We start from the raw sequence: 25,702 nt of genomic DNA on the forward strand, positions 1-25,702 counted from the left end.
CAAGAAAGTCACCAGTTTTTTAGGCAAATTTATATTACCTTAACATCTGGCTGGGCAAAGGTAGAGCAAAACATTTCTTAAACTGGTGGCTGGGATTCATTTATAGTAAATTAATAGAATGTCAGCCTACAACACACATAAGTTATATAACTAGAACAACATTTGGAGAATTAGTGATAGGAGCTCTTATAAATTAGACTTGTATTGCATGCCCTGAACTTCACTAAGCAATAAGCTAGTTAACACGCTTCAGTAAAAGGGACTCTCAATGGCTAGAACAAAAAAAAGACAATCTGGTACATGTTATTCTATGACTCCCACACATATCTCCTTGCCCCCACCTAAGCTGCACACAGTCTTACTCGTTTCACTTTCTCCAGTTCATCTTTGAGAAGGAGGTTTTCCTGTTCCACGATGTGAGTCTGTATTTTAACTTCAGAAAGTTCTGCCTCCAAAGAAGACACTAAAGTGGAAGACTAAGAAAAAAAATTAAAAAGTCAAATAACACACTCATTTAGCCTAGGGAAACTTAATAAGGTCACAAAAGGCAGCATTAAGGAAAAAATAGTGCATACTCAATGGCACACTGTTTTAAGATCATTTGCACTCAGTGGAACTAACCCACACTATCTTTTAAATAACTTTTCACTAAAATGGTATAAACATGATTTCTTAAGTTTATTTTTGAAGATTCTCCACTGTAAAGTTACTATCTTTCTCTGGGGGGCAGATGCTTTGAGACCATGCAAACTGTGTTTTTTCTTAAGCATTTGCTTATTAATTTTAGTGTCTATCAGTGGATTTTATCGACAACAATTACTACTTTGGTATTGCTTAATGAAGACTTGCTATTTCCTTCCTTCCTTCTACATTTATTAATTGGAATTCTATGGTAAGGAAGATCTGTTATTTCTCTCTCCTTTATTTACCTATTCCATCATAACAGTATGGACCTATAGATATTAATTTCATTCTGTATTTTATAATTATGCTTATTTTGTGCTATGCTTTATTTTGTTGATCAAATTATTTCAGCTTTGGCCATTAGGAGCTTCTTCAGGTTGTGTCCTGTCCTTTTGACATGCCCCATTTTTTTCAGGGGGTACCTTTTTCTTTCTGGCACCATGAGATGTTCCAGGCTCATTTTGAATTGATCCTTCACCAGCCTTGGGATCAATCATCTCTTTAAGAAGCCCGGGTTTCTCATGTAGGAGAACAGTGTTCAGGAATCAATAATTGGGTGCTGGGTGCTCCATTAATATACACACATCTACATTTCTGTATCTGCCTATATACTAAACAAATAATGAGTTTATTCTATTAACTCAAATTCCAGCCCAACATCAGAAGATTCATTTTAGCCTTCCTAGTTTCCCCACTTCCAACCTCCTTGTCCCAAAATGAGAAACTCAGTTCTTACTATCTACAATATATTTAGTTATTTGTTCAATTCTGGTACATACAGACTAGTTCCAGAATCACTAACATACACCCTCATGAGAAACACATTTAGTGACTATTGTAGCATTTATGTACACTTCCTTTTGTCTTAACCTTACCATGTACAGTCAAGACACTCCTTTCTAAATTACTTATTTTCTTCCACATCATGGTTACGTTATCCACTCATAACACTGTTAGGTTCACTTGCTAGTGTTTGTGTTCCATCTAGTTCCCCCTCCCCTGATCTTTATTTTCTGGATTGGTTTTGCTTGTTTATTTGAGGGGGTATGTGAAACATGACCATGGTTCTAAGCATCAGACTGTATGAAAAGGTTCTCAGAAGTGTCACTCCCGTCCTCACCCCTGCTATCCCATTCCCATTCCTCTCCTGCATTCCTTTCCCATTTGCCCCCTATACGGAAGCATCTCTTTAGTTACCTGGTGTATCATTCCTGTATTTCTTTTCCAAAAATTCTGTATTTTTTTACACAAATACATGTGTATTGTCTAATATCCCCTTCTTTCTTACATGGTTGGAGACACACTAGAGAGACTCTTAGATATGCTTTTCAGCTTTTCCTTTTTCACCTGTTTCTAGTGTGTCCTGGAAATAATTTCATACCAAAAGATCTTTCTCATTCATTCTTTTTCTTTTTTTTAAACCTGTATAATACTCCTCCATGGTGTGACTCCCTCACATTTACCCAACAACTCTCCTATGTGAGGGCATTTAGGTTGTTTCCAATACTTTGCAGTTACAAACAATGCTGCAATGAATAGCCAACCCTGTGCATGTGAATTTTCATATTTTTGGAGGAATATCTTTAGGGTAAATTCCTAGAAGTAAGATTGCTAGCATACAAGTAAGTACATTTATAATTTTGTTAGATATTGCCAAATTTCCTTCCAGAAATACGGTACCAGTTTATATCCCACCAGCAATGTATGAAACTGCCTGTTTTTCCAAACTTTTGTCAACAGAATATGTTGTTATATTTTTAAATTGTTGCCAATCTCATAGGTGAGAAATGAGATATCAATGTTGCTTTATTTGCATTTCTCTAATTCTGAGTAACCAAATATTTTTTCATAGGTTTGAGAGCCATTTTTATCTCTTTTTCTTTGTGTGTGACTATTTTGTTCATGCATTTTTCCCATTTTGCTATCAGATTTTGATCCTAAGTCCTTTGATTTTTAAGAGTTCTTTACATAGTAGGAATATTAGCCCCACTCTTTGTGGCATATGATGTAAATATTTTTTTCCCCAGTTTATGAGCTGTCTTTTGACTTTAATTCTGAATGTCTAATGACTTGTCCAGGTACCACTTATTAAAAACTCCACCTGTACCCCAGTGATTTGAGAACCCATCTTTGTTATATATTAAGTTTTCATTTGTTATATACTAAGTATCTGGGTCTAGTTCTAGACTTTCTATTCATCTCTCTACTCATGTGCCAACACTACACTGTTTTAATTATTAGGACTTAAATGCATAAGAAATTAAATATAAGCATTTCTTTTTTTTCACTGGATTTCCTCTAAAAAGGCTATAGAGTAGCTGTAGACCATACCTGCAATTTACAGTGTTCCAGTTCTTCTTTGAGATTAGTCTTTTCTTGTTCCCATTCCTCACATGCACTGTGTCCTGGCTCTTTGTCCTTCTGGCTTAGCATTTCTGCCAGACATTGATTAAGTTCTTGCAGCTCTTTCTGATTCTGAGAGTTCTTTTGGCTAAGCTCCATATTTTCCATATCCAACTGCTGGTTTTTGGTTTTTAATTCTGAAATCTAATTAAAATTGAAATAAGTGTTTAAAATTTGTTATCCTACTTCTGCTAAAACAGCTTATTTAGAGATTGTTTTACCCTCTATGTAGATAGTTTATATATATATATATATATATATACACACACACACATACACATTTAATAGCAGACACAATTCATACTCATTATTACAAAGTCAATTAGACACTTGTCCAATCCCACTCCACAGGGGTAGCCATTGTCCACAGCTGGATGCATCCCCCTCCAGATTGTTTTCGATGCATATACAAACCCATATGAGGGCTTCCCTGATAGCTGAGTCGGTAAAAAATCTGCCTGTAATGCAGGAGACCTGGGTTCGATCCCTGGGTTGGGAAGATCCCCTGGAGAGGGGAAAGGCTACCCACTTCAGTATTCTGGCCTGGAGAATTCCATGAACTGTATAGTCCACGGGGTCGCAAAGAGTCGGACATGACTGAGTGACTTTCACTTTCACAGACACATATACACATAGTGTTTTTCTTCTTTAGATCGAAAATTTGCATAATTTCAGATATTTAGATACTCTGCTTTCTCCACTTATAATATCTTATAGACTCTTATCTTTCCAAATCAGTGCATTCAGAAACTGCCACATGCTGTATTTTTATGCGGCTGTGAGGTATTCCATGTAGCAAGACATTCCATATTGCATTTATCCATTCTCATATTGACAAAAAAACAATCTTTTGGAAAATTTGTTTATACATGGTGGCATTTAGTATTTAGCATCTCATTTTTGGAAGTTGGGCTGCTGGGTTAGAAGGTATGCATATATATTACCATTTTGATTGACATCCCCAAAATGTGTTCTTCATAGCACTACCAACTTATAGTTCTATCAACAACGTATGAGTAGATTCATTTTCTCACTCCCTTTTAATACTAGATGAGATCAATCTTTAATTTTTACCGATCTGATATGCAAAAAAAGGAAATATTTAATTTGCCCTTCCCTAATGAATAATGAGGCTAACTTACTTTTTGTATGTGCTCTTTTTTCTGACTTGACCATTCATATCAGTTATCCATTTTCAATTGGGTTTTGCAATTTGTAAGAGTACAAAATATATTTTGGATGTTAACACTTTGTCTATTTCAAATGCTGAAAATACTCTTTTCCCAGGATGTCCCTGTCTTTTGACTATTTCAGACTGATTCTCAAATGGCCTTTCTTCACACAATTGCACCTTGTTGAGATTATACGAATTGGGCATTGAATGGCACACACTATCTAAATAAATCATAATTCTGTGAAAATATACATGGACTAACTAGTATTCTATATCTGTAAAATTCTATTCTTAACCTACTGCTTTTAATCATGCTGAAGAAAGAGGAAGGGGCTAACCTAAATGAAAACCACATGAGGAGCTGCAGTCCTTGAGAGAGTATGGTACTGGCACAAAAACAGATATACAGACCAATGGAGCAAGGTAGAGAGCCCAGAAATAAACCCAAGCACCTACAGGCATCATATCTTTGAAAAAGGAGGCAAGAATATATGATGGAGAGAAGACAGCCTCTTCAATAAGTGGTGCTGGGAAAATTGGACAGCTACATGTAAAAGAATGAAATTAGAACACTTCCTAACACCATATACAAAAACACACTCAAAATGGATTAAAGACTTAAATGTAAGGCCAGAAACTATAAAACTCTGAGAGGAAAACACAGGCAGTACACTCTGGCATAAAGCACAGCAAAATTCTCTCTGACCCATCTCCTAGATTAATGGAAATAAAAACAAAAGTAAATAAATGGGACCTAAAAAAACTTAAAAGCCTTTGCACAGCAAAGGAAACTATAAACAAGATGAAAAGACAACCCTCAGAATGGGAGAAAATAATTGCAAATGAAGCAACTGACAAAGGGTTAATCTCCAAAATATACAAGCAACTCATATAGCTTAATATCAGAAAAACAGCCCAATCAAAATATGGGCAGAAGCCCTAAACAGACATTTCTCCAAAGAAGACATACAGATGGCTAATAAACACATGAAAAGATGCTCAACATCACTCACTATTACAAATTCAAATCAAAACTACAATGAATTATCACCTCACAGCAGTCAGAATGGTCATCATCAAAAAATCTATAAACAATAAATTCTGGAGAGGATGGAGAGAAAGGAGAACCCTTATGCACTGTTGGTGGGAATATAAACTGATACAGACATTATGGAACACAGTATGGAGATTCCTTAAAAGACTAAATCTACCATATGACCTAGCAATCCCACTACTGGGCATATACCCTGAGAAAACCACCATTCTCAAAGACACATGTATCCCAATATTCACTGCAGCACTTTACAATAGCCAGGACACGGAAGCAACCTGGATGTCCATTGACAGATGAACGGATAAAGAAGTTGCGGTACATTTACACAATGGAATATAACTCTGACATAAAAAGGAGCAAATCTGAGTCGGTTGTAGTGAAGTGGATGAACCTAGAGCCTCTTATACAGAGTGAAGTCAGAAACAGAAAAACAAATGTCGTGCATTAACACTTGCATATGGAATCTAGAAAAATGGTACTGATGAACCTAGTCGAGCATGGACTTGTAGACACAGCAGGAGGTGAGGGTGTGACGAACTGAGAAAATAGCATTGACATACATACACTATTATGCGTAAAACAGACAGTTAGTAGGAAGTTGCTAAATAGCAGGGACCCAGTCTGGTACTCTGTGATGACCTAGAGATGTGGGATAGCGGGAGGGAAGGGAGGCTCAGGAAGGAAGGGATATATATGTATGTATAAAATTATGACTGCTTCATGTTGCTGTATGGCAAAAACCAACACAAAATTGTAAAGCAATTTTCCACCAATTAAAAAAAAACAAACATATAAGGGATAGAGCTAGTTTTTCATAGGTTTGGTTTAGATGTTATCATCTCCCCATTTCCACAGATTATACGGCTTGTATTAAACACCCAGAAGTCTAGAAATAATGTACACACATTTTGAAAATAATAAATATATTTTCAAAAAATAGAAACTGAATTTAGAATTAGCATAAGGTAAGTTTCCATTTTGAAACTCAGAATTACAACCTTACCATTATTGGCTACGTTTCCAGTGGCATGTGCTATAAATTTCAAATTTAAAAAAAGACAATTTTAGAATCAGGAAACATTGAGAAATACCTCTTACCTGTTTCTTTAAATTTTCAACCATCTTTTGAACTGCAGCTTTTTCCTGTTTTACAGTTTCTATTTTTTGCCTAAAGGGACAATGAAAATATAACTTAAGAGTTAGGCTTTAAACAGTGAAGTACCACAGTTTTAGTCCTTGCAAAAATGCCTTTAGAATATTTAAGTATATATCTTACCACATTTCTTCCTCAGATCCACTTAATTTCCCTAATTTCAGGTTAGAAATGCTGTCTTCTTCATTTAAAGTAGTAATTTCACTTCTCAAAATAGAATTTTCCTCTTGAAGCTTCTCAGATTCATATCTGCAGTACAGAGATTTTTAAAATAGTTATAAAAAGGCCATCATCTGGCATCTTTGGAAAACACTTTCTAGTAACTTCCAATTAAATTCATATTCCATACCAGTTAAAGAGAAAAGCCTAAATTAGTAGTCTCTTGGTACTTGGAAATCAAGCTATGACAGTGACTCATTTCTTTTGGGAAGTAAGAATTTTACTAAAAGACATTAGGGAAGTGTGACTAAAACACTTAAGCATTGAGACACAAAAGAGACTCAGTACCCATCCTACTTGGTGACTTTCTCATACTGCTTTGAGCAAATAACTCTGTATTTCAGTCTCAAGTCCTGCCTGCTCCTCAAAGACAAAAGCCATATCACTAAGCTGTATGAGCTTTAGTTTTAAACCCCAAGGTACCTAGAGAAAGAAAATTCACTACATAAATGAAAAGGACATATCAAAACATGTACACTAATGGTTACCTTCTAATTTCTTTCATCTCATTATGATTTTTGGAACTAAGAACTAATAATTTTGGAACTAAGAATTTTGGGGTCTAAAATAAAAAGAGGAAAGACTACACCTAGAATTATTTTGGGTTTTTTTCCCCGTATCATTAAGATATTTCAGACATGAGGTAAATTCTACAATTTGTTTGAACCAAATTTGTTAGAAGACAATTGCTATCATATTTTATAAAGTCAAGTGAGCAGTGGTTCAAATTAGTATATTTGTCTTTTTTCTTTCAGCACATGAATATCTGATAGGTCCTCAAAAAACTGTATGTTCTAAGATGAATTTCCAATATCTATAGAATATCAGCATGCACTTTAAGTGATGTAAGTGAAAAACTATAAGCCATGAAACAACATTTTCCCCCATATTAGTATAAGAAGAAAGTTCTTATCTACCAAGTGAGTTAATAATACACAAAAGGCATTCATTCTCATATAACTGGTTTCATCAAAATGAGGAAAATAACATTTAGCCAAAGGAGAAAAGTCTGTCCATCCCAGTGAAGTGCTAGAAAGGAGTTAAAGACGACATAGGATGATGATGCACGTGGTTAAACAGCCAACACTCTCCATTATGAACTTTCACCCCCCAAATGAACAACATTTATTTCCTATAGAGGAAGGAATGCCTCCTAGGCTGGGTTATTCTACTTGTTAATACAACAAAGCAGCAGAAGGGAGTCTAAAGTACTGCTCTCTTTTTGAAGACTACCAGGTTAGTTTCTCTAGGCACAGCAAGCAGCAGAAGTGAGATGTGGTGCGGCGCTCTGGGTGACTCCGTGAAGCGCGGAAGGTACATACATTACCTCAGAAGCTCAACTTTCTGCTGCATCTCACTGCATGTGATTTGCAGGTCATGCATCATTGCCTTCAGCTCTTCTTCCTTTTCTCCTTGAGAAGGTACATCTTTTTGCTTGACTAAAGCAGTGACTCTTTCCCTCAACTTTCTAGTCAGCTCCTGCAGCTTTTTTTTCTCCCGTTCTAACTCTGCGATGGTGGCCTGGTGCTGAAAATGCTTGTCTTGAAGGCCGAGGAGAGTAGTGTTTTCCTCCAGTGTAACTCGGTTCTGTGCTCCAGGCTTGTCTCGATGTGTCTGGAGTGTTCCGTGTAGCCAGGCAATTTCATGTGCTTTTACTTTCTCTAAGAGCTGTGTATTCTCTTGTTCTAGGTACTGGTTTTCTTGATACAAATGTTCTTCTATAATATGGTGCACACTCATAACATTTGGTACACGCTCATCCAGTGTTTGGTTTAGTTCAAAGACCTTCGCATCAGGTCCGACTTCCAGGTTATCTAAACGGGCTTCCCATAAGGAGAAGCAGTCACACTGCACGGCTGCTCTTTCTCGTAGCTTCTCATTCTTGCCTTGAAGTCTCAAAACCAGAACATGCAGTTCCTCATTTTCTCTTTTGATCTCATTGTAACTCTTTTCCAGGCTGAGGAATGTGTCAGTCATTTCTTCAGCCTTCTTTAGCTCACCCTGTAATCTGAACATTTCTGAAGTGAGCTCTTTGTTACTTTCTAGTGCTTCCTCGTAGCGCTTCTCCATCATCCTCAACTCCTCCTGAAGATACTCATTTTCTCTACTGGCATCTTCGTATAACAGTTTATACTTGGGGGAAGCCTCAGGAATTCTTTCAAGCATCTTCAGTTTCTTTTTTAGCACAGAAACATCAAACAGTAGGTCCTGTTTCTTTTCAGACGCTCGATCACAGTCTGCACGTAAGATCATTAACTGTTCCCGAAGCTGGCTGACCTGATTCTTCAGGTCCCAGGTTTCAGTTCTGGTCTCCTCACTATTTTCAAGCTCGGAAAAACTCTCTATTGATGCTTCAGACTCCTCCACTCTGACCTGTCTCTGACCAGAGCTCGTCCCTGTACTTTCGAGGTCACGGACCTCATCGCCTTGTAGGTCACTGAGAATATGCGGCGTGGTTCCACCTTCTGCTTGATTGATTCGGTTTGACTGTAAAAATGGCTCTGTTTGTTCCACTGAATTTCCAAAGAGCCCAGAAGCTGGTTCATCTAAACAAGGAGACATTACTGACTCTGGTTCTAATTTTTGCAGCCTCTGCTGCAACCTAGAAATTTCAGTTGCCATTTTCACATTTTCCTTCACTGCTCGTTCATGGGCTCTTTGCAGGCTTAAGAGAACATCTCCATTCTCTTCCAACAGCTGTTCTCCTTGCTGAAGCAGGGACATGGCGCCATTTTCTTCTGCCTCCTCCCCTCCTATCACCTGACAGCTATTCTGAAGCCTGGAGGGAGGAGACACTACCTGCTCCATCTCCTTGATTTTATTCTGGAGCCTGGAGATTTCTGTGCTCATCTCAGCCCTCTCTCGATCTGCTTTCTCACAAGTTGCTCTGTGGACACTCTCCATGACCAGAAGCTTGGACATCATTTCCTGCCTCTCCTGGTCATGTTCCCTTTGCAGCTGTTCAAGCCTCTGGCTGACCAGCTGCTCTGAGGTGCCTGCCTGGCACAGGACCTGCTCACGGTCCTTCAGCTCTCTTTCATGACTGCCCTTCAGCTCAAGTATCTGGTTGGACAGGAGACTTTGCTGACTTTCAGACACGTTTCTCAGATCTTCCAGGTCCCGTAGTAGCTGCTCTCTCTCTACAACCATACTATTCAAATGCTCCTTGTATGTTTTCTCCAGCATCTCTCTCTCCTGGGTGAGGACCAAAGAGGTTGTTTTCTCCCTCTGGAGAGTCTCTTTAAGCTGCTCCTGGGCTTCCGCACATTCCTGGGTGAGCTCGTCCTTCTCAAACTCCCACTGGGACCTCTCCTCACATTGTTGGTCCAGGAGCTCCTTCAGCTGTTGGCGGTAGTGCACCTCCAAACTCCGCAGGGCGTGTTCATATCTCTCAGTGACTTTCTGACAATCGGCCTGAAACTGGGCTTCTATCTGAGAGGTTCTTCTATTACACTCAGTTTCCATTTTTTCCCTAAATGTGGTCAACATACAGCATTACTGAAACTGTCATCAATTCCAGAAGCAAACAAAAAAACATTTTCCCATGCATAGAAGCAGCCAAGCAAACAATGTAAATATTTTCTAAAAAATGGTCTTCACTTATTTCTATACTCAGAAGGGATCTCATTTCTGAGTGCCAAACAATGGCAGCCATAATTAATTTAAAAGACTCACTTACCTCTCTCTGCATTTAAAAAGATTTAGAAACCAAATTCTCTGGCTTATTCCCAGATATTCACGGAGTTTTAGCCGAAAACTTACAGTGCTTTCTCATTTAATGTTCAAATACATATTACCCTAAACCCTAAATAGGAAATACATAAAATTCTTTCATTTTAATTATGTATACTCTGGTGCCTCAGATGGTAAAGAATCTGACTGCAGTGTAGGAGATCCAGGTTTGATCCCTGGGTTAGGAAGATCCCTGGCAGAAGGAAATGGTATCCCACTCCAGTATTCTTGCCTGGAGAATTCCATGGATAGAGGAGCCTGACAGGCTACAGTCTGTGGGGTCATAAAGAGTTGGACAAAACTGAGTGACTCTCTGTCTGTCTATATGTAGTTATATAAACCATACATATATGTTTTGCTTTCTATTTAATGAAGTACCACTGAGATAAAGCATGAAGCACCAAAGCCCTAAAAAACATCTGAGGTTTCACATGAGGAAAGTAAGCACAAAACAGTGTTTCATAACTCTGGGAGGAAACGTAACTTTGCCCAAATCTAATAACTTATAAAAGGCCTTTCTCAGAAAACAACAGGACTAAACAAAGAAGAAATCACATTTGTGATAATCTTATTCTCATCTGGAACCTTAAAAAGTATATGTTTGATAAAAAAACAAAACAAAACCTTCCTCTTAAAAAAAAAAAAGTTTCAACAATCCCAAGGTAGGCTTATATCTGAACAAGGACAAAACAAGTTGAAAAACTAAAAAAGAATTCTAGTCAGTTTAAGTGGGCGCTTACACCTTCTGGTTTTTCAAAGTCTCCTTTATTAATGGGGACTTGTGGTGCCCCTGAGGACTGGTGCCCCCTCCTCTTCTTCCCCCACTTTCTTACCTTCCCTCATGTAGTTCCCTTTGGTGTTTTTCCAAGAGCTCTTTTTGCAATTCCTCTTTCTCAAGAATGTGTTTCTCCACCAGGCTTTTCAGCTGCTCCTGGTGAACTTGTTCTAGTTTCTGAGTCAAGCCCCTCACCTTCTCCTCTGTCCAGGCGCCATTTTGAATGAGTTTTTCCCTCTCTCTGTTAAAGCCTTCCTCCACCTGCTCCAGCCTAGCCCTGAGTGCCATCTCATGTTCCAGCCGCAGCTCCTCCTGCACGTGAGCCTTTTCCTCATCCCACTTCATCTGCAGCTGCTTTTTCTCCTCCTCATGTCTGCAGATAGCCATGTGTTGTGCCTCCTTGAGTAGCTCTGTCTGGCCCTGAAGTTCGGCAATCTTATTTTTAAGGTCACTTATTTGTTCTTCTAAGATGTGTACTTCATTCTCACACTTCAGCTTCATGTTCTCCTGCTCCTTTTCAAAGGCAACTTTGGTTTCATCTAGCTGCTTTTCATAATAGTTCACCTAAAGCCAGAAAGCAAAACCACCACAGTGTTATTCAACTCAAGGCCATGGAAAGGCTCTGGGGCAGTAAAGACTTTTTTCTTACATTTCTCAGTTTTCCTATTTTTGTTTTAAAGTAACAATTCAAAACACATTAAATAAGATATTTTTAAGTCAGGTGTGATTTCCTTTGTAAATTGGTTGAATTTTATTAGTTTCTAAACAACTCTGTTAAAACTAACTAGACCTTCACATAGACACTGTATTTCTTCATAGGCATCCTTTCCAACTGCAAACTGCAAGTCTTAACATAGATAATTATATTCAAGTATTTATTTAACACCTGTCAGGTACTCTGCAGGCCTCATGGGGACACAAGTTGGATAAGACACAGCCCCTTCTCTAGACATGGTTATGACGAATATAGAGAAAGTGTACTACCAGTTAGAATAAAACATTTAAAAACATGTGTAGGAAAAATACCTACAATGTAACCTGGGGACTCCAAGGAGGTGAAAATCATGTTTGGTTGGGAGAATTCAGGAATAGAAGAGGTAGCATTTGATGGAAACTCTGAAGGTTAAGTAGACTTTCAAGAGGTAGAAAGAAATAATAACATAGCATGTAACAGCATGAGCAAGAGAGGACAGTTTGGTGAAGAGCAGCAAACTACCGGGTCTGGCTGGAAGATAAAGTAACTCAAAGGATGATGAGAGAGAAGACTGGAAGCATAACCTAAAGCAACACGCTAAAGGGTTTTGAAACCAAGATTCAGAACTTGTACCTAATTCAGGAGGTGATGCTGTATCAAAGGACTTTTTTGTTTTGTTTTTTTTTTTTTAATGAGTTTGAAATAATGTAATGACCTTTCAGCTCCATGCTGGCTAGGACTGAAGATATTCCATTTTTAAGAATCTCTCTCCTACGAAGAAGAGCCCTCAAAGGCCCCTTGGCCTGGGAAAGCATCCTTAGGAAGTGAGTTCCTGGTAGCCACCCAGACGCATGAGGAAATGTACAGAAAGTGCTGCTCTGGGAGAAAAAAGAATGGAGAGTGTCGTACATGCAAAAGCTTGTCAGAGCTCAAAGAAATCAGAGAACAGGATTGAGAAGAAGGTCTTACTTTATCTTCAAGCTCCAGTCTTAGGTGACACACGTCCCTGTGATGTTGTTCTTTCATCTGTTCGATGACCAGCTCTGCCTCGATGCTCATATTCAGTGGATTGCATTCTTCAGAACCAAGCCCTGAAAACACATGGGATCTGTTGACCCGGCTGCAGGTTCTTTCAATAACACAACTGGTATTACTTATGGAATCCTAAAGTGCAATAGATGATATCTACTAGGAAACAGCAGAATCCAAGAGTGGTCTCTTGTTTTCAAGTATAAGGGAAAATGAGATACAGGCAGTGTATCAAACCTTAATAGAAGTCAATAGGACAGGAGGTGGGAGCAGATGGGGAAAATGTTTCTTAAAAGTGACCTCCTGCTAATGAAAATGCTGCCAAGTGAGGCAGTATGATCAGACCAATCAGCCTTCTTTCCACCCAACAAATACTGGGTGACAAATCAGCAAAAGGGAATGTGGTAGGGGGATGAAAGGCCAGCATACTTGCTATGCTTCGAGGTGTTAACTTCATGGATCAAGATATCCAACCCACCACTCAACATTAGAAGATTGAGCACTACAATGCTAATTTCCTGTAGTGCAGGTGGGGCCTCATCTTCAATTATCAGCTAAAGTTATTTAAAAGAATAAAGCATAGGTTAGGAACCCAGATACAGACAGATTCTGTAGAAAACTATCAACTCATTCCATAGGAGTTCACCTCTGCAACTGCCCACAATGGTGACTGAGACAGACATTGAAATGTGAAGCATAAGCTGAGGGCTGAGCTAGTACACAGATGAAATGATTACATCGAATACTAAGGCAGGGGACTAGTATTAAGGCAGGGGACTCAAAGTTTTCATGTGGAGGGACACAGGCAGATGCAAGAAATAGTGTAAGTCTAACATCTGGAATTGACAACCTTTGGGCTTTCTCTACACCTGCCATGGCGTTCCCCATCTGAGAAGTGATACCCGGGGTGTAAACCATCCCAAGATGGCACAGCCTCATGTACCCATGATTAGAACTCCCAGTCCTTGGTCATCTACGGAAAAACCCAGAAAAGCTTCTGAGATATATTCTATCAACTGGGCTCCATCCTTTTACCACAGTAAGGCTACAGAGTACAGACTTAGAGGAAGAGTATTCAAGCCTCTTCCTGTTCCCTCCTCACTCCCTTATTTACTGTAGAATAAATAGGTAAGGAGAAGAATAAACAACCATTGTGAGAACCTGTACTCCTGTTCCAAGTAGCAGTGGGGAAAGCTATATATAATGAAGAATTTATTACAAACCCTTCTGAAATTCATAGTCAACCCACTGGAGGAAAGAGGCAGGATATGAGGAGGGAGGAAAAGAGCTGATAATGAACATAGGAGGGTTCCCAAACAGCTCTGCCTTCCATCTGTATTACTCAAAACCCTCCCCAAGGCACAGGCACCAACATTTATTTATCTTATTTGTTGTTTTGCAGGCATTTAGCACAACCAGCATAAGGAAATCAAATTCTGGGGTTTCTGGCTGGCTCACTCTCCAAAACATTGTCATACCAGTCAGGCACTCTTTTAGAAAGGGAGGATTCAGCAATAACTCAGTGACTGAATTCTAACACTCCCAAGGCCTGGATTCGCGGACTCGTAGCCAGTTTTTTTTTTTAATATCCTTGTGGTTTGATTTTTCCATTTCTTTGTTGATGTGTATCAAAATCAGATGGAAATATTCTCATAAAGACTTCAGGACAAATGAAAAAAACATACCACAAGTGAAACAGCTCAAGAAAATAGCACTGCCAAAGTCTTTTTGGGGGGGTGGGGGTGGGGTAGTGCTGTGGGGGCGGAGAAGGCAGGGTTGCCAACATTTTGCAATTTTACATTCAACTATGGTTTTACAATCAAAAGTCAAAGGCACAGACTCTGAAAAGATGGTGTCTGAACGGCTTACCCTGGTCAGGCTCGATGCAACCACTGTTAATATCAAGTTCTTCTGACAGTGAGTTCTTCAAGGGAAGCCTGAATACTTTGCCTTGTGTACGATATTCTTGCAGTTCAGACTGGAGTTCGTCTACTTGGTCTTGTAATAGCTGGAATTTAAAAACCAATATAAATCTTAGATGTGATGTCAAAAACAAGCAATGGAAGAAAAAACAGATATACTGTACATCATCAAAATTAAAAACTTTTGTGCTTCAAAGGATACCAACAAGAAAGTAAAAAGACAACCCACAGCATGGAAAAAAAGTTTTTGCACCATATATATCTGATAAGGGACTTGTATACAGAATATATAAAGAACAATTACAACTCAATAATAAAAAGACAAATAACACATTTAAATATTCAGCAATGGATCTGAAGAGACATTTCTCCAAAGAAGATATACTGACAAGCACATGAAAAGACACTCAATGTTACTAGCCATTAGGGAAATGCAAATCAAAGCCACAGTGAGATTCCACTTCATATCCACTAGGATGACTAAAATAAAAAAGACATATAGTAACAACTGTTGGCAAGGATGGAGAGAAACTGGAACTCTCTTACTGGTGGGAATGTAAAATGGTGCAAATATTTTGCAAAAAATTTGGCAGTTCTTCAAAGGTTAAGCATACAGTGATCATATGATTCAATTCCACTCCTCAGTACATACCCAAGAGAAATGAAACCAGATGTCCACACAAGAGCTCACACACAAATTATTCACAGCAGCCCATTATTCACAATATTCAAGATAACTCAATGTCCATCAACTAAGGAATGGATAAATAAAATGCGGTATGGCTATGCTATGGAATATTACGCAGCAATAGAAATAAACAAAGTACTGATATATGGTACTACATGGACAGAGCTCAAAAACAATATGCTAAATGAAGGAAGCCAGTCACAAAGGTCAATATATTGTATAAATTCATTTTTAGGAAATGTTAAAAATAGGCAAAACCAAACAGACAGCAAATAGATTATTAGTTGCCTAGGGCTGGAAGTCATGGGAGAGATTACAGCTATGTGGACTGGGAGTTTCTTTGCGGGTGATGAAAATGTTCTAAATTTATTATGGTAATGGTTGTACAATTCTGTGAATATACTAAAAGAGACTAAATTGTATACCTTGAGTTGGTGAATTGTATGGCTATGAAAAGCTATTAAAAATATATAAGCAGATGAATTTGGGGAATTTTCGGAGGTGGAGCTGACAGATTTTACTGATGAAATAATTGAAAGCATAGGAGAAAATAATCTATATAACTGAAAGCATAGGAGATTAGAGACAAGAGCCAAAATGTATTTGTAAGAGTGACAAATATTTCATTTCTTTTCTCAAAATCTGCGTGTATGTATATTTCCTGAGAAGGCAGACTATGAACAACCTCATAAGGAGGTGATTGTTTTCTTCATTTTTGCCCAAGTACTATGTTCATCTAAAGCAGGCTGAACTCAGTTATGCTCACCATGTTAAAATACACAAGTGTTTGTGGTTTAGGAAAAAAATAAAAATCCCAGATTCCTGAGCTTAGAAGAGTTACTTTTCTAAAAAAGTCAAAGATTCTTACTTATTAGGATGTTTTTGTGTCCTCTAGTAGTAATGACTTACTACTTAAAGACTTGAGTGGTTTCTGCTCTATTTGCATTTTGTAAATAAAGTAAGGAATCTATTCAGGAATAAAACCCCACAGAACAAAAGCAAATTATATCAAAGTAGGCCGGCACTCAGGAAAGGCTGGTTTTGGAATAAGCATATCAACATGACCACAGTTTCCTTCTCTTAGAATAAAACTTTATTTTCCTCTAATTACTGGCAATTTCTGACCCAGATAAAACAGACAATGGCAGTTTGCACGACTCTCTCATATATCAGGATACTGAATAATATAATAGCCAGCACTTAGGTTAAGTGTTTTCTGTGTCTCAGGCTTTGTTCTATGCGCTTCACGTGTACTTCCTGACTCTCCACAACAACTCTATTTTGTGGGTTCATTTATTTTTGTCACCTTGTAGATGAGGAATTGAGATACCCACAGGTTACGTTTACCAGTCGCTTGGCTAGTAAATGGTGAGGCAGGATCTGAATCTAGGCACTCTCCACTTACTAAGTTAAGTTCTCTTCAGTCACTCACCCGGCACTGCTGCTCATATTCATTTCTCATCTGCGTCAGCCTTTCTTCTTGCATGAAGAATTCAGCACTGTTGGGATCAAGGTCACCAAACTAGAAAATGGAAAGTGCAAAGTTGTCATTTTTCCCAAGTATCCTTCTTTGACCTAAAAAATACCAAAGGCCCCAATTTCTGGTGTTCACTCAGTCTCTTGAGTATGAAAGGAATGTGACTTTTGAACAGAAACACCATCCACTGGATGATGGAAAGAACATTCTAGAGTGATGTGTTCAACTAAAGCAGAGACCTTTTCTCAGTGCCATGCAAAGTTTTCCTCATATAAATTAAATCCCTGCAAAAGCTGACAACTTCCTTTAGTCACATAAATAATTCCATAATAGGCATTTTCTTAGTGGCACTGCTTCTGGTCTTTTGAGTAAACTACATGTCGGGGTTACCTTTCAGGAAATCACATTTAAACAGATTTACCTTTTCTGCCAAAACATTTTCCAAATTTCGCTGAAGTTTGTTTGTCAGACTCTCATATTCTGCCAACTTCTCAGTATTCTCCAGAAGCTCATTTTCTAGACGACTGTTTTCCTGAAGAAATTTGGGGAAATTCCGTGGATTAAAAAGGAAGCTGTTGTACCGTTTAATTTCATGCATAAATCAATGCTCTAGATTGAGAAAGTTTCAGTACATTAGAGGAGAAAAAGTAAATATTAAAAAAAAACAATATTATCTTATAACCCCAAAGCGTGCCTCTTCTTTTTCTTGATCCTACAGAACCATGCTATCCAATAGGAGGCACTAGCAGTTCCAGGTAAAGGAGCTGTGAGTATGAAACACTCACCAGACTTTGAGGATTTAGACAAAAATGAAAAGAAAGCTCAATAACAGGTTTTCTATATTAATTACAAGTCAAAATGATAATGTTTTAGAGATTACAGATTAAAATGATTTAACATTAAATTCACCTGTTTCCATTTACCTTTTAATGTGGCTGTCTGAAAATTTGAAATTACATATATGACTTGCATTGTACTTCTATCTGACAGCTTTGCAATTGAAAATTTAATGACATGAAAAGCGTTCTCATTAGGATGTCAAATGAAAGACTGGTTGCAGAATACCATGTTTATTTGACAGCAAAAGAGAACTCAGAAAAACTACAAAAAGGAAAATAGCTCCAACAGTTTTCATTTAATGATGATATAGACATGGTTTACATTTAATTTGCAATTTGATTTTGGTTTAAAGATATAAAAGCTACACATACAGTTTTTTCATAATTTATGTTTAAATTATTATAATAACATGTCAACCTAAGTCCACAAAATGTGGGTTTTTTCTGTGTATTTTCAAAGCACATCTTGCCAAAATATAGAGATGATATATTGTTTTTTAGAAAACTTTTAATTTTGTATTAGGGTATAGCCAATTAACAAACAATGCTGTGGTAGTTTCAGATAAACAGCAAAGGGATTCAGTCGCACATATACGTGTATCCATTCTCCACCAAGCTCTCCTCTAATCCAGATTGCCACACAACACTGAGCAGAGTTCCATGTGGTATACAGTAAGTCCTTGTTGGTTATCTATTTTAAATACAGCAGAGTATACATGTCCATCCCAAACTCCCTAACTATCCCTTCTCCCCATCCTTCCCACCAGCACCCATAAGGTCATTCTCAAAGTCTGTGAGTCTGTTTCTGTTTTGTAAGTTCATTTGTATGAATATCATTTCTTTTTAAATTCCACGTATATGGGATGTCATAGGATATTCTTCCTTCTCTGACTTACTTCACTCAGTAGGATGCTCTCTAGGTCCGTCCATGTTGCTGCAGATGGCACTATTACCTTCTTTTCAGTGGGTGAGTAATAGTCCGCTGTATATATGTACCACACCTTTATCCATTCCTTTGTCATTGGACATTTAAGTAGAGCCAATATGTTTTAAATATATTCTTGTTCACACCCTTATACAGTTAACATGGAGTGAAAAAGCATGTGCTTGAAGTGTCTAAGAAAGAAAACTACCTACCCCCCAAATGACAACTCTAGAATTCTAATCTTTCAAAGTATGTCTAAACTTAGATGTGAAAACAATCAGGAGCAATCTCTATGAACTGGGCCTGTGTGGTGCTTTGGAAACTAAGAAGTCAGCTTCTGTTGCCGACCACAAGTGAGTGAAGTTGCTCAGTTGTGTCCAACTCTTTGAAACCCCATGGACTGTAGCCTATCAGGCTCCTCCGTCCATGGGATTTTCCAGGCAAGACTGCTGGAGTGGATTGCCATTTCCTTCTCCAGGGGATCTTCCTGACCCAGGGATCGAACCCGGGTCTCCCGCATTGCAGGCAGACGCTTTACCATCTGAGCCATCAGGGAAGCAGGGACCACACAATTGGGACCATGGCAGGGGAGACAGATATGGATACAATTACCTAAGATGTGATAGAAAATATGCTACCTTCTGGTGAGAAAAAAAAGTTAAGTGTAATGGGAACGAATAAGCACTTTGGCCTGCGGTGTTGGAGAAAGCAGTGGAGGAGCCTAAAGCCCACTGAGAAACTGAAATTACTGATAGCAGGTGCAGCAGAGGTCACGCGTGGGCTTGGGGGTTGCTGGCAAGACCTGAGATTAGGAAGGTAGGAGCATGAACCCCTCTTCAGGGCCCTTCAGGCTGCCACGCTGCACTTTTACAAAGGGTGTAGCATGATTTTTAAGTTTCTTCAGTAAGATGGCACCCCACTCCAGTACTCTTGCCTGGAAAATCCATGGACGGAGGAGCCTGGTGGGCTGCAGTCCATGGGGTCGCTAAGAGTCGGACACGACTGAGCGACTTCACTTTCACTTTTCACTTTCATGCATTGGAGAAGGAAATGGCAACCCACTCCAGTGTTCTCGCCTGCAGAATCCCAGGGACGGGGAGCCTGGTGGGCTGCTGTCTATGGGGTTGCACAGAGTGAGACATGAATGAAGCCACTTAGCAGCAGCAGCAGCAGTAAGATAACTCTGGTGACCAGGCAGAGGGAGGTTGGATAGATGGAAGAAAGGATGCACATAAGTCAGTTGAGAAATTGTGATGAATTCTGAACCTGCTCAGAAGCTGTGGAAATGGAGAAATGGGATAAATCTGAAAAGACTTTCAGAGCATCAGCAGGACTCAGAAAGTGAGAATCCAGGATGACCAAGGACGGTGACTTCTATGACTTAACAGCACAGGATGGTGATGGAGATTACGGTAAAAATTCAGGAGAGGAAGCAGTTTGATGGTTAGGGAGGGAGAATTGGCTCAGTTTCTGATTTGTGGAGTTTCAGGAACCTTTCATAACCTCAAGAAAACTAACTATTCCATAGGTTCTTATTACTTTCACATACTGTATATGTAGCAACTCACTCAATCTCCACATCAATGCTATGTGGTTGGTATTATGATGGTGACTCTTTTGCACATTAGGAAACAGGCTTGAGTAACCTGATGAAGGTCTTATGTAAGTGGTGGTATCCAGATTGGAACCAGGCAGTCTCGAGTCCAGACCCCTCCTGAGAGGGTCCCACCCACCTTCAGCTCCAGCTGACACTGTACCACATTACCTGGTGTCAGAGCTCCATAAAGAGAAGGATCACTTCCTCTACTGAGACACAAAAAAGAGGAGGAGGATGTGCAAGGGAAAAGGTAGATTTGGGAGCAGAGAAACAAAGTGGATGGCCTCAGTGTGGAAGGAAAAAAAAAGCCATCTGCTAAGGATGAGGAAGGGGACAGCATCAACCAGGTATCAAACAGCCCTGAGGACTCAGCGCAGCTTCAGCAGGTAAGAACAAGATACGCTGTTGGCAAACCAGAAGCCCGGACACCCCGGAAACCTGGATCCCAGCGGGGGCTCTACCATGTCCGGGTGTTGACCCAGACTTACGAGCCCTGTGCAGACCTGTCCTCTTACAGAGCTGTGGTTTTCCACGTGGTATTCCCAGAAGGCACACAGACCACATAACTAAGAGGATAATTACCTTTAAAGAGAGGGCGAGGCGGTCCCGGATGTAATTCTCTTCTGTTTTTGCCTTTTCGATTTCTTGCTCAAGTTCCATACGCTGCTTGCCCACCTGCTGCAGGATCTGCTCTCTCTCCTTTCGGAACTCATTCTTTAAGGCTGCTATTCGCTCCTTGTACTCTTCATCCAGTTTCCTGTGAGAAGGAAAGACTGACAGGCTGCCATCAAGTCCCTCAGAGGTCCCTCTGTAGAGCCACCAATAACAGAGTCATAGAGATGGGAAGCCCCTTGAGAAAGTGTCCAGTGAGCTCTGCTTTCCTGTAGGCTTGGCCACGCCTAAGTCACCCCAGCCAGGTGTGGCCAAGCAGGCGGGCAGGCAGGCAAAACCCCGCTGCTCTGGGCCAGGGTGGTGGGAAAGGAGGGCCCTGGCCCCGCCCGTCCCACCTGAGGTTGTGCTCGTTCCGCCGCTCTATGGCTGCGTGGTGGTCGTCCACCTCTGAGGCCATCAGAGACTTCAGCTTCTCGGCTTTGTCCAGATCAGACCGGAGCTTCTCCTTTTCTCTGAGCATCTGATCAACTCGCTCCCTAGAATCAGAAAGAAACAAAGTTATAAGGGAGACTGTTACTAGGCAACAAGTAGACCCAAAGAGCTCTCCTCTGGCTTGCTCCTCTATAAAAACAAAACCAAGACAACCAGAGCCCTTCCAAAACACATTCCACAGCCCTTTTCAAAAGCCTACATGCAGATCTAAGCTCCACCTCACTTTCACAGAAGTGAGATGGTAGGCGATTAGCCACCACTGCCTTCAGAATGGAATACACGCCACAGGCATCTGAAGCACTTGCTCAACAAGCAGCAAAGGGGACAGAGCAGGTAAGCTTTCTGCTCAACTCACAGCAAATGCCGAATCTCAGCCTTAAAACTGGCCAGAGCTGCCTGGTGAATGCTGTTCTTGGTGACCAAAAGTTCGTTTTCAAGAGCCAGTGTCAACTCTGTCAAGTTGACATTTCCATCAAGGCTAAAATCCAAGGCCTAGAAATCAGAACAAGTTCAAGATAATCACAAGTTCTATCCTAAGAAAGCAGAAAATGTGAAGGTTATACAGATCTGGGGAACTGAATTTATAATCTACAAACTGGATGTTTACATTTCTTTAACAGTTGCTTCGGAACAATACTCGACTAAGGTCTCTCTAAGGAAAACATGATTATTTACGTCTTTTTTAAAAATGCTGTCTGGCATTGTAAATAAACACAATGGCAAACCTCTACCAACCAGAGATCAGTTAAGAAATTTCTTGTCAATAATTTAGGGGTTAAAAACATGAAGTCAGCAACACTCCTGGTTAAAGGGGGGAGCAAAAGTTATCTCTTATGTCTGAGATCTTGTGAACGGAAGAATCATTAAGGAGAAATCAAATCAAATCACAAACAGAATTTTTCAACCCTTCCCAATTTGTCATTTGCCACACCTTCAGGATCTCCTGGCTGTTCTCAATGCCTTCTTCCTGCCAGGTGTCAAGTATTCTTTCCACTGATGCATAGCCCATCCCATCATCCAGGCAGGAGAAGACCCGAAAGCCAATGGTACTCATCATTGCAGATGGGGCTGTGGTCCGTCGTCCACTCTCATCAAAAGACTAGAAGAAAGAGACTTGAGCAAGCTCAGGCATTGCAACATGACATTGGTCAAGACCAAAAGCAGTCAGTCCCGACCACAAGGGGCAGAGGCATGCTTCTCTCATTTATGCTGCTAGGATAAAAAGCCATGCGGCCCCTTTGATCTTCCTTTCCCATGTCAGTCAAGAATGCAAAGCTGATCAACAGCTGACCTGGCAGACAGATCCTGCATACAGATGAGATGCATCTCTACTTAACATCAGGTTCCTTCTGGCCCACAGCTAACATGAAGGGGCATAATTAGTGGTCTTCCTACTATAATTTATGGTCATTTCTCAAACCCAACTTCCTCAGTGGTTTAGTCTTTCTTTTCTGCTCTTCTTTTGCTTCTCTTTCTCCTCAGTATTTTTCTTCAGACAGCAGATTAACTCACTAGAAATTATTCAAATGGATGTTAACCTTACTCCCAAAGAATCCACTTCCTATTTATTTCTTACCTGCATGGAGATGTGCCTTTTCAATTGTCTATATGGGGTAGATGCTGATGGTGTAAGAGGTTTTCCATTTTTGAACAAGCCATAGAAAAAATCTTCTACACTCATCATACCATCAGGATCAAGATTATGGAAGACTTCTTCAAGCATCTAGAAAAGGGTAACCGTACATCTTAACTATTTCTCTCAACAAAAACCCCATGAAGTTCAAAGTACACTTCTAGTCCCAAGTGGCTCAGTGGTAAACAGTTCCTCTGCCAGTGATGGAGACGCTGGTTTGATCCCTCGGTCTAAGGAAATGGCAACCCATTTCAGTTATTCTTGCCTGGGAAATCCAATGTACAGGGGAGCCTGGCAGGCTACAGCCCATGGAGTCACAAAGAGCTGGACATGACTTAGAGATTAAACAACAAAGCCAACAGATATTGGCACCACTCTTGATCCCAGGACTCCAGAAATATGACATGTCCCTTTATTCTCACTTCACTAAATATATTTTCCTTTCTAGTAATCTGTCCTTCCCCCTCCCATAAACTGAATAAAATTCATTTTCAACATCTTCATAATTTTATGCAATTTAGAAATTAACTGTTTTCTCTTTTGCTCATACTCTTAGAACAGGTTATCTTTAACGTTGCTATGCATTATCTTGTGAGTTAAAGAATTACTGAAAAATATAAAGATATAGCTTCCCAGTGTTGTAACAGCAGAAAACAGACATTCGTTAAGCCAGTATATTACAGTGACTCCACATGATATTTTGCTTATATGAAATTTTGGAAACTAGCATAATTGGGTCTGGGACAGACTGCAATGATTTAAGAGCTTGGGTCTGAAACCCATGCCTTGGAATTTAGAACATTACTTGGAACCACACTGTGGTGTTTGGGGCTTTTAATTTCTTTTAATGCTTTTGCACAGCCCAAATGAGGACTGGATAGGAAGAATTTCACGTGTGTGCAATAGAAGTGTTCCGAGAGATGTGAAGAGAAGGAAATTCTGCCTCACTACTTTGCCCTCTCTGACAGTAATCAAGTGGTCCTCATCATATGGAGTCTCTTCTAGAGGCATGCCTGGGAGATGGTTTGTTCCCTAACTCACAGAGGAATGGAAAAGGGAATAAAGCAACATGAATCACAGACACCACAAAATAGGGAGGGAAAGCAAAGCCTTCCATTCTCACAGTCAGCTTCCTATTTGGGGGGCTGAAATTTTTCTATAGGATATGACCCAATGTACAAAGCAGAAATCACCTGAGGATCTTGTTAAAGTGCAGACTCTGATGTAGTTAAATCTGGGGCTGGGGCCTGGGAATTCTACATTTCTAACAAGATGATGCCTAATTTGCTGAGTAGCAAGGAACCAAATAAGCAACAAACTTACCATTAGTGCCTGCAACTGGGTCTCTTCTAACAAAAGCCTCTTTGTAACAAATCCTCAAATTTTCAATATTTATTTCATAAGTCTGGACTATTGCTAGGATTCCTGTCATCTCCTAATTGTTGATTTTATCCCTCAGCTAAGTCCTTGTGGCATTTCTTTTATCTTGAATGCTTTTTTTTTCCCAATTCATATCCAATGGGAAACATCTGTCTCTATTCTTGTTTTTCTACCACTTCCTCTGGAGAGGATTCCAAAACAAAACCATTTTAAAGGGTGAAAATCTTTGGAAGACGTGACAGCTCCCATAGAGAATCACACGAAGAAACAGATGGAAAGATATTTGGGGCAAAATTCGGAGGTTGCCAAGCTCCCTTAGATTCTCTGTCTCATTTTTATCAAACAAAAGAACACTTTCTTAGAGGACTAGGCTTTCAGGACTGTCAAGCCAGAAGTCACAGTAAAATCCAGCAGTGATGACTTAAGTTAACCAGCGTATTTTGCCTTTAACATTGGAACATTCCAACATATTTGCCTTTAACACTTTGCTCCCCATCGTTAGCCCTGTGACCTTGGCCAAATCAATGTACAGCTTCTCGACTGCCTAAACACCCATCACCTGATCCATTCCAAGTGGTGGAGTAAGCGAGTCCTGCCAGTTATTAGACATGGGGGTGTGGCAAGTGGTGAGTAAATGACTGTGGATTCAGAAGAGGATGGATGGACTGGGTTGGCCTGATAAGAATGCAAGTCAGTGGGCAACTGGGACACACCCTGCAGCCTATGCAGGAGCTAAACCTAGAACCCTGAGGACATTCTTCCTCTCTATCACCAGCCAGGTCTTTGGATGGCTGATTTCCCAATGTGTAAGTTGGGAAATAGCCAGAGGGGCCAGGAAGGTGATATAAATGAATGAGGCAGCATGGTCTTAAGACATTTAAAAGGCTACAGTCCTGATGAGATGGATGAAACTGGAGCCGATTATATAGAGTGAAGTAAGCCAGAAAGAAAAACACCAATACAGTATACTAACACATATATATGGAATTTAGAAAGATGGCAATGACGACCCTGTATGCAAGACAGGAAAAAGACACAGCTGTGTATAACGGACTTTTGGTCTCAGGGGGAGAGGGAGAGGGTGGGATGATTTGGGAGAATGACATTCTAACATGTATACTATCATGTAAGAATTGAATCGCCAGTCTATGTCTGACGCAGGATACAGCATGCTTGGGGCTGGTGCATGGGGATGACCCACAGAGATGTTATGGGGAGGG

At 39.8% G+C, this 25,702-nt stretch overlaps 1 protein-coding gene across 6 annotated transcripts in view; it reads right to left on the bottom strand.

Moving 5' to 3' along the window:
- The window catches only part of NIN (ninein), a 103,695-nt gene that overhangs the window by 24,047 nt on the left and 53,946 nt on the right, over positions 1-25,702 (bottom strand). For all 6 annotated transcript variants that reach the window (XM_027971733.3, XM_012181333.5, XM_042252313.2 and 3 more), the window contains 15 exons: positions 23,046-23,192; positions 22,401-22,568; positions 21,825-21,961; positions 21,373-21,513; positions 20,948-21,122; positions 17,426-17,536; positions 16,960-17,049; positions 14,787-14,925; positions 12,858-12,979; positions 11,253-11,758; positions 8,015-10,159; positions 6,592-6,717; positions 6,414-6,483; positions 3,016-3,231; positions 363-476 (listed from right to left, as the gene is read on the bottom strand). In XM_027971733.3, coding sequence (XP_027827534.2) covers positions 363-476; positions 3,016-3,231; positions 6,414-6,483; positions 6,592-6,717; positions 8,015-10,159; positions 11,253-11,758; positions 12,858-12,979; positions 14,787-14,925; positions 16,960-17,049; positions 17,426-17,536; positions 20,948-21,122; positions 21,373-21,513; positions 21,825-21,961; positions 22,401-22,568; positions 23,046-23,192 — 4,407 coding nt within the window. The remainder of the gene's footprint in view (positions 1-362; positions 477-3,015; positions 3,232-6,413; positions 6,484-6,591; positions 6,718-8,014; positions 10,160-11,252; positions 11,759-12,857; positions 12,980-14,786; positions 14,926-16,959; positions 17,050-17,425; positions 17,537-20,947; positions 21,123-21,372; positions 21,514-21,824; positions 21,962-22,400; positions 22,569-23,045; positions 23,193-25,702) is intronic.

This window comes from Ovis aries, chromosome 7, assembly GCF_016772045.2.
Source record: "Ovis aries strain OAR_USU_Benz2616 breed Rambouillet chromosome 7, ARS-UI_Ramb_v3.0, whole genome shotgun sequence".
NCBI classification, from domain to species: domain Eukaryota; kingdom Metazoa; phylum Chordata; class Mammalia; order Artiodactyla; family Bovidae; genus Ovis; species Ovis aries.